The 9906-nt window shown below is 35.9% G+C and overlaps 1 protein-coding gene across 1 annotated transcript in view; it reads left to right on the forward strand.

Annotated features, from left to right (window-relative positions):
• Positions 1–7047, forward strand: part of SLC25A36 (solute carrier family 25 member 36) — a 37773-nt gene extending 30726 nt beyond the window's left edge. Inside the window, exons 5-7 of the mRNA XM_053599911.1 lie at positions 172–238; positions 3774–4063; positions 6667–7047. Of these exons, the coding sequence (XP_053455886.1) occupies positions 172–238; positions 3774–4063; positions 6667–6860 (551 nt within the window). The 3' untranslated portion in view covers positions 6861–7047. The remainder of the gene's footprint in view (positions 1–171; positions 239–3773; positions 4064–6666) is intronic.
• The last annotated feature ends 2859 nt before the right edge of the window (positions 7048–9906 follow it).

Consider the following 9906-nt stretch of genomic DNA (forward strand, 5'->3'; position numbering starts at 1 on the left):
AAATGTTCATGATTGTATGGATTTGTAAAATGAAAGTAAGCATACATAAATTAATAGTTTAAATATTTATGTATATTTTCTTTAATGTAGATTCATATAATTTTAAAGACCTTAAAGTTAATAGTGTATTCTTCATTTTTACCAGCGTTCATTTTAAAAATGTTTGTTTAGGTTTTACTGCAATCACGGCAACGAACCCCATTTGGCTTATTAAGACTCGCTTACAGCTTGATGCAAGGTATGTGAATTCCTTAAAGTAAAATTGGTTAAAGTGGGTTTAACTAATTTATTTTTATTTTTTTTATTCATTTGTTGACCTTTTATTTTTATTTTTACATGTGTTTATTAGGTTTCCATATTTTGCCTTCACAAAATTAAAGGGGCTTAAAATTTAGTAACAATAACAATGTTTAAGATAAGGACTAGAAACAAAGACCTCATAAAAAATGAATGAACATAAATACATTCAGAAAAGAAATCAGAGAATTGCTGCATCGAAATATTAAGCAATAATAATAATGCAAAGAAAGTAACATTCACATTGTCAAATAAGAGTATGTCTATTATAGAATGCTTTGACTCTGAGATTCAGTGTGGAGTCATCAGTTAACTTATTTTTTTTTTTAAGTCTCAAAAAATAGACAACTAAGGGCGACGCCTGTGGCTCAGTCGGTAAGGCGGCGGCCCCATATACCGAGGGTGGCGGGTTCAAACCCGGCCCCGGCCAAACTGCAACCAAAAAATAGCCGGGCATTGTGGCAGGCGCCTGTAGTCCCAGCTACTCGGGAGGCTGAGGCAAGAGAATCGCTTAAGCCCAGGAGTTGGAGGTTGCTGTGAGCTGTGTGAGGCCACGGCACTCTACCGAGGGCCATAAAGTGAGACTCTGTCTCTACAAAAAAAAAAAAAAAAAATAGACAACTAATATTTGTAAATAAAAGTAAAAGATAATTTCAAAAAACAGATCATGCCAAATCTTATAGACCATAGAAAAAGAAGAAATACTTCAAAATCACTCTACTTGATCTGGGTATATCTGATATTAAAATCGGAAAGAATATATTATTATAAAGGGGAAATTACAAACATATTTCACTTATAAATGAGGATGCAATATCCCAAACAACAAGTTGAATTAAAAATTGATGTTTAAGTAATGTACTTTGGTCAAAATTAAATCCAATTTATGTGAGAGTTAGTCACTATTTTCTTGTCTTTTTTTTTTCCTTCTTTTCCTTTCCCTCACCCACTACTTTAATTAATTCATTTTTATTAATTTATGTCAGTAAGGTTGTAATGCCAACTATCTAACCCTGTTTTTCTCTACTTAACTTTTTCCTGATGAGTTTTTATTGTTTTGTTTTAAAACTTGGGTCTGCCATTTGTAGCCAAAGTGATATAATAGTTCACAATATGAGACTTTCCAGGTGAAGAAGGTATATTACGTGTTGCGTTTTTTTAAAAAAGGAAAAGGGTATATTGACCCAGCTCTCTGTGTGAGTGCTTAAAATTGGCCTCCCAGCCACTAAATAAGCCACATAGTTAGGTAGTCTAGACTGCGTCTTTGAGGATCAGTGCTCAAATTTAGTGACCTTATCTATAGAGAATCCCTGGGCTGGGAAACAGCTTTTATATAGGTATATGCTTCATTTGTTACCAGTGACCACTTTATAATAGCAAGATTCATTCATTCAACAAATCTATATTGAGTAGATAACTGCTGTGTTCTAGACTCAAAGATAAACCAGAAAACAGGGTGGACCAATTTTCAGTAGAATAATCAAGGAATGGCTTTGTGAGTCCAATTTAAAAAGAGGAAACAGTGAACATCCCAGAGGTCCTAAATGAATGGCCTTTGATGTCCTAGAAATCAGAGGCCAGTAGCAGTCAGTGTAGGGTCTTGCAGTCTCATTTCCTGTTGGCCACAGAATAGAGAATGGGGAAAAGTAATATTTTTAAGTAGAGCAATGATCCTGCCTGGTGTGTTATAATAATAATAATGTTAATAGTTTTGAACTATTTTAAACTTGTAGTCTGGAGTAGGTTTGTGTACAGTGTGCTTCCACTGTTTTTATTTTGAGGGTTGGAAAGTAATGTCTTTGAAAAGAAATGTCTAAGCGTTTCATCTGGATTAGTAGCCCTTTTAGTGAAATCTTAAATGTTGTAGCAAAGCTCAAAATTTATTTCCTCAAGCCAAATACCTGGAAGTAGTGATAGCTAAGACCTAAACCAAGGATAAAAGGTCCTTGGTTTCAAATTACATTAATACTATAAACTGTTAATACCAAATTGTGTTTCACTGTGTTACAGGGCTGCTCTGTAGGAAATCCAGGAAAAGCCTGACTGTTCTTTTCTTTCATTTATAATGTAACACACTACTCAGGAGGCTGAGGCAGGAGAATCGCCTAAGCCCAGGAGTTGGAGGTTGCTGTGAGCTGAGACTCTGTCTCTACCAAAAAAAAAAAAAAAAAGATATAATGTAACACAAACTAGCACAGTTTTAGGTTTGTGGGGGTGGGGATGAGATAGAGTAATAGTGAAAAGTCCACTTGAGGGTTCTAAAATACACCACCAGGTCAAGAATAGGGATGATGTATTTGTACGTCATCCTTCCAGACTTGAATCTGTCTTAACTTTCTCTAAGGAGGGATCTCTAGTGGTAGAAACTAGTTACAGTGGGTTACGTGGACCATTCATCTAAATAGGTATTCAGTATCTAAAGACAATCATTAGTTCATAAAACTGGCAGAATCTATAGGTTATTAGATGGATGGTTTATTTGTGGTTTTATTTTCCATGAGAAGTAAATTAGGTATAATACATAAATTTTTTCTACTTCTTTCTCTATAGGTATCATTTAAACCCATTCTTTTAGACAGGGGTCTATTGAAGAAATCATAGTTAGAGGTAACAAATATTTTACAAACTCCAAATTAGATACATGTGTAAGAAATATTACGCTCTATAAAGTAGGAGCTGCACCCTTAAGTAGCACTAAGGGAATTGTCTTGGACAATACTGACTAAATATTTACTGACTGCACAGATTTTCATTAACTATTCATTGGGGATACTAATAGGCCGTTGCCTTCAAATGGTCAAAGGGAATTTGACTTATATTCACCTGTCACTTCTTGGAAAAGATCTGGGTGGGGCTGAAAGAGAATCACCTCAGGTGCACAGAAATTTAATCAGCTATACATAGTTCTTGCTTTGCGATGTATCATCATCATTAGCATCCTAATCATTGACTACGTGTTATTAAATGCAGAGAGAATCTGACTTACTGGAATTACTAAAAGGTGAGGGGTTTTGTTTGCTTTGTTACTATCTCAAGATGCAGAGTGTAATTTGTAAAGGATTTTGTTGCATATCCCTCTTACATGAATCCCAGTGAGAATTTGAATCTAAAGATTTAATATTGTGCATTTTGCGTTCATTAGAATAAACTATATGTCACCCATTTAATAGGACACATTTTGGACAAAGGAATGGGAAATCTAAAATATGGTTTTTAAAAATAACCAATTTTGGGCGGTGCCCGTGGCTCAAAGGAGTAGGGCGCCAGCCCCATATGCCAGAGGTGGTGGGTTCAAACCCAGTCCTGGCCAAAAACTGCAAAAACTAATAATAATAATAAAAATAATCAATTTTACTTCATGAGTTAAAGAAGACCATTCTTCATTAGAGTGACATTTTTACTGTAATTCATTTACTTTAATGAAAAACTTACACTGCTTTATTTATGTCAGTAAGATTTTTCCTTTTGCTTTTCAGGAACCGTGGGGAAAAGCGAATGGGTGCTTTTGAATGTGTTCGCAGAGTGTATCAGACAGACGGACTTAGAGGATTTTATAGGGGCATGTCTGCTTCATATGCTGGCATATCAGAGACTGTTATCCATTTTGTTATTTATGAAAGTATAAAGCAAAAACTACTGGAATATAAAACTGCTTCTACAATGGAAAATGAGGAAGAGTCTGTGAAAGAAGCATCAGATTTTGTGGGGATGATGCTAGCTGCTGCCACCTCAAAGACTTGTGCCACAACTATAGCCTATCCACATGGTAAGAAGAGTTGAGTTCACTTGAGTAGTAATTATTAAATCAGAAATATTTTTCCACCCCAACCAATAGCCCACTTATTAGAACATTTATGATTTTACTGCATCCCTGTATAACAAAATACAGAAGAGCCTCCATCATTGACCACCTCCTTAAGTTGACCTAATTTTCATAGACCAGACATGCATGACATGTATGTACCGGTACAGTAGGCCTAGTTCCCTATGTTGACCAGCTTGTTACAGTTCTTTGGGTGGTCAGTTTACAGAAATTCTACTGTATATTTCTTAGGAGCTCATAGCGGAAGTAAATCTTCTGGTTAGGTAACATAAGGCTGTATTAATAGGTCAGTTTATGCTATCAAGTTGCATGGTGGTGATGCAGCATGAGCTCTGAGTCAGTCAAATTCCAGCCATACTTAATCCACTAGCTGACCTTTGAGAAAACTATGTCTACAGATAAGTAGTTGATACCTTACTTACATTATTGCTAACTACATTAAAAAGTACTTAACTTCCCTCTTATGCTAGAACATAACCAGAATTGTGCTAATCTTCAAATGGGATATAAGTAACTTGTCCAAGGTCACAGAGGTATTTAGTGATGAACTGAGATTTAAATTAAAGTCTATAACCCAAAGGCTGAACTATTTTATATTGCATCAGGCTGGCAAATAACTGTGTTAATAATTACTTTTTTCCTGTCTTTAAATTTTACAATATTAGCCTATTAATAGCTAAAGAAATCACTTAAGAATTTGTCTACCACTTGCTGAGGTTTTTCTTTTTTTCTTTTCTTTTTTTTTTTTTTAGACAGGATCTCTCTCTCGTCCAGGCTAGAGCACAGTGGTGTAATCATACCTCACTGCAACCTCAGACTCCTGGACTCAAGTGATTCCCCTGGCATCAGTTTCCCTAGTAGCTGGGACTACATGTGTACATCACCACGCCTGGCTAATTTTTAAAAAAAAAATTTGTAGAGACAGGAGTCTCGCTATGTTGCCTAGGCTGGCCCTCAAACTCCTGAGTTCAAGTGATCCTCCTCAGCCTCATAAAGTGCTAGGATTACAGGAATGAGCCACTGCACCCCGCACACTGAGGTTTTGGGGAGCTTTTTTTGCAGTTTTTGTTGTTGTTTGTTTGTGTTTGTTTTTTGGCCAGGGCTGGGTTTGAACCCGCCACCTCTGGCCCGCGCTCTACTCCTTTGAGGTACAGGCGTTGCCCTGGGGAGCTTTTTTTATTGTTTTGTTTAAATGTAGCCTTTGATTTGGGGTATGTTTAAGGTTTCTTTTGTTTGTTTTTAATCTAAGTGCTTCACTTTTTTCACTGATTAACATTTACAATCTCCCTTGTATGTCATATCAGGAAAAAATGAAACAGGTCTAGGAAATGAGTATTTGCTCTATTTATTTGCTCTAATCTATAATTTATGAAACCAACTCTTTAGGTTGGACTATGAACTTACCCCACTTTCCTGAGAGAAGTTCCTCACTTCTCTGAAAGAAATCAAAATAGAATGGTATTAGCAACATTGTTGACGTTCTGGCTTACAGTGGGTGGATTAGAATGGTAGCCTACTAAAGTGGAAGGGATAGAGTTTTGGGGTTTAAGCAGTCTGCCCTTTAAGTGAAATGAAGTCATTACAAGAAGAGGTACAGTTGTAAGTTGAGTGTTTTGGAGTTAAACGTATAATTGGCATGACTCTTGATGACAGGACAAAAGATTTCAAATAAATATTTACAATTGCTGTGGATTGCTTTGGACTATTTCCCCCAGGCTCATCGGGAGTAATTTGCTAAAACACTTGAGAACTAATAGATGTAGAAAGAGCAGGTGCACTCTTCAAATAGGACGCTCTGAATTCTTGTCCCAGTCTTCTCCCAAACTGACTAAAACCTTTAGACCCAATTTCTCACCTTTTAAAGTAAAGAAAAATTGGACTAACTAAATCTCTAAAGGCCAGTAAGCACTTACAAATTTATGATGTAAGCCGGTGAGCTCAGCATCGTCAGCCTCTTGCTGCACACGGTGTTTCCCATCGGTACATGTGGATCACTGTCAATAGACTAATCCTTCTGTTTTTCCCTTTGTATTGTCCATTTTTAAAAAATTCGATCTGCTTGTTTCTCCCTGTGATCTTTTTATATGCATCTGTGATAACCACCTATGCTCCCTTACCTGCTTCTTTACCTTTTTCTCCTTATCATAATCTGTTCTCCCCTGTATCCGTTTATCTAGTGTATAGCTGATACTTTTCTTTTGTTTTACATTCCCAGACCTGTGGAGTATTATAATTAGTGCACATGATTTTGGCTGTTCTTAGAAATCTGGTGTTTCTATAATGCGACTGGGTTTAGTAAGCTACACGTTAAAAAGTCATTCCTTCTTGGGCGGCACCTGTGGCTCAAGGAGTAGGGTGCCGGTCCCATATGCCAGAGGTAGCAGGTTCAAACCCAGCCCTGGCCAAAAAAAAAAAAAAAGTCATTCCTTCTTTATCCTGAGCTTAAAGTTTAAAGACTGATTAATAGGATGTACTCTGAATAATTTGGAAGGTGTAAAGATATCAGTAATGTTTATATAAAATTATTTTATTTCTTTCCTAAACAGAAGTTATAAGAACAAGACTACGTGAAGAGGGAACAAAATACAGATCTTTCTTTCAGACACTGTCTTTGGTTGTTCAGGAAGAAGGATATGGGTCTCTTTACCGCGGTCTAACAACTCATCTGGTGAGACAGATTCCAAACACAGCCATTATGATGGCCACCTATGAACTGGTGGTCTACCTGCTCAATGGATAGCAGCACATGGGGCTGCCGGACTGCAAAGAGGGAAGACCAAAAGATTATAGTGGACCATAGAAGATCAAAGCCAGCCTGCTGGACAGAAGAAAAATAGTTTGGGAACATGTAGCTATACTTAAGTGGAAATTTGGTTGTAGGAATTAAAAAAATCACACCACATCATTTGGCCTTTCAGTAATGTGAATAAAAACCTCAGAGCCTCCAAGGAAATGCCTTTAGAAGCACTCCTTTCTCAAAATTGCCATTTTCTCTACCATGTCCACTGGACACGGTTGTGTTTGTTGATTTATGACAGTGAGATTATAGTGTTGTTTATTCCATGAGCACTTTTCCAGTCTTCTAAACAAAGCCATCCCTAATTATATACTGTACTGTAACTATCCAAAGTGAGTATTGGCAGTCATAAATTTCTAACTTTTGGCTTTTAATTCCTGTGAAATTGTAAAATAACAATAGCAGAGAGATTCTCAGTAGTATTTTCACATTTTCTTGAGAGGACCTGGAACAATATTTGAAATTATTTGGCATTAGTACTCACTGTGTTTGACAACCAATGAAATAATGTCTCAATATCTTGTGTATTTTTTGAATTGTTTCAGTTTCCACTGCTAACGGGTGCTTGACGTTTAGCCTGATGTGGACATTTAAATGCTTTAACATATCGACATGTTAATATATTATCACATGATAATAGCTTGAGACAAAATAAGTAAAATGCTGATTCTTGGTCTTTTCACTGACTTGAGCATGTCCTCATATCTTCCTTAATTTGCTCATACATGGAAGAATGTAATGATCATTTCAGCGACTTAATTATAAACTTGAATTATTACCTGTTCATCATACCTAAGTATCATTTACTTAAAATGGAAAAATTTACCACTTTTGAATCTTTTTCTGTTTGCTTTCACATTAAGAATTTGAACCTTTGAATTATTTCCAGGTCTTTGTAAATTACATTTATTTTGTAGAGAAAATGGTAATTTTTAGTTCTACCCTTACAAGTTTTTTTTAAGGTGACATTAATACTAATATTTGGAACAGTATAAATATTATAGAGGAGGGGCCCCTGCTGTCTGTTTCAGCAGATAGTGGTCTTAATTGACTTACAGTTTTATAAATGAACAAACTGCTTTTGACAAGTTTATTGTGTTCTAGTTTCCTGAATGGTAAATCCTAGAAAGGTACAAGTTAATTTGGGTTAAATGTGCTAAAAGGCTATAGCTTCTAAATATTGCAGTTGAGTCAACTGTAACTTTTCATACTTTAAATGTATTACATACATGTATGGCCCTTACAAAAATGTTTGCTATAATTGTATTAGGAGACTTTGCCTATGGACGTTGCTATACTGGCGTATAAAATTTCCACAGTTAAACTCCAGTGTGGTATTCATTTCAATATACCTGAACTGTACATTTTGTGCAATGGCTTTATTTTAAAGAGTGACTCTTTGTGAATGCACTTTGTGGCCTTTTGGTGGGGGGAGAGGTGTGTGTGAAAGAACAGAAGAGAACTCCTGTTAAGACTCTTTTTTTTTAAACACTGGTCCTGTATTAGGCAGAAACAGTGTTGATAACGTTTTTTCTGGTTTTAAGTACATCGTTGTAGCGATGGTCAAATGAATGTTTTAAGTATTCCTTGTACTCTGTAGTGTCCCACACATTATAGAAAATTGCAACACGTCATTGCAAGCTTCTCTGCTGATACCGGTGAAACATAATGCCCTCTTAAATTCCCCCATCATGAGTTCCTTGTAATCAACAGTAACTGGATGTTTTTGAGGTGCTTAATTGGGATTTAAAATATTCCAATCTGTTTAGAGACCAAAGGCAAATTCAGTTTTCTTATCTTTGGAATTATTAATGCCTTTTCTGGTAATTTTCAGCTTTGACATACATTGTTGGGAACATAACCAAACACCACCACCACCACCACCCCAAAAGGGGGTTTCTAACTATAGCGAAGTTCTCAGTCAATAGTGTTTGCCTTTCCAGGTGCCATTTATTTATACTGCCTAGTACAGTGCCATTTGCCTCGTGAAGATCCATCAACATTTGTTGAATGTAGGGCAGAGACTCCTTAGTCTTACTGATTGCAGTACCCCACAAATGATTTAGAATGACACGAAAACCAGCAGCAAAGAAACATCTTACTACTTAGTTGTAGCAAATCCATAATAAGTGTCCTTCAAGGATGAACATGTCTTTTATTTCTATTTGTATTTAGCAAGTAAAACTTAGGTTGACCTTTAGTGCATTATATTCAGCTTTTAAAAGTGTATGTGTGTACTGGAAGGAAAAGAGATCTTGGTTAGACTGTATTTGTACAACTGGAAAGAAGCAATGAGGTTTTTTTCCCTCTAAGCACAATATGCCGTAGTTTACGTATAACAGATAATTCAAAAAAGAAAACTATAAAGTTGTATATAAGGTCTATCTCTGAAATACTTCTTTTAAGATTTGTAAAATTGATTCAGATATTTAAAAAGATAAATGCATATTCAAAGCATCAGACTTTTTGTTTTTAACTGTTTTCATGTGTTGTTGTCAAGAAACTTTTTTATTTCTGGTATAGATATGGTCAGTGTTCTTCAGTTTCATATGTCTTTTTATTATAGAATCAACTATCACCAAAGCTTTGCATGATTCTCATTATGTAACTCTGGAGAATCAACCGTACTGAATGGGCATCCCACAATGGGTTTGTCTTTTTTTTTTTTTTTTAGTAGAGGTAGGGATTCAAGATAATGAATCCCTACCTCTTGGCCTCAAGCAGCTTTCCCACCTCAGCTTCCCAAAGTGCGGGGATTTCAGGCATGATCTACCATACCCAGCCCCATAAGGGGTTTATAACCTTGAACCCATGATAGAATATTATCAGATTATTTAATCCAGCTTTTTGGCTCCTAAAACTTAATGCCCAATGTGGAATAGCATTATTATTTTTAGGACCAGCAGAGTTTGAGTTGTTAAAAGTGAATATTTGCTCTTCTACTGGAATATAAACATTACAACATCTTTAGATTTGTTTTAAATCACTA

This window comes from Nycticebus coucang, chromosome 8 (assembly GCF_027406575.1).
Source record: "Nycticebus coucang isolate mNycCou1 chromosome 8, mNycCou1.pri, whole genome shotgun sequence".
NCBI lineage: Eukaryota > Metazoa > Chordata > Mammalia > Primates > Lorisidae > Nycticebus > Nycticebus coucang.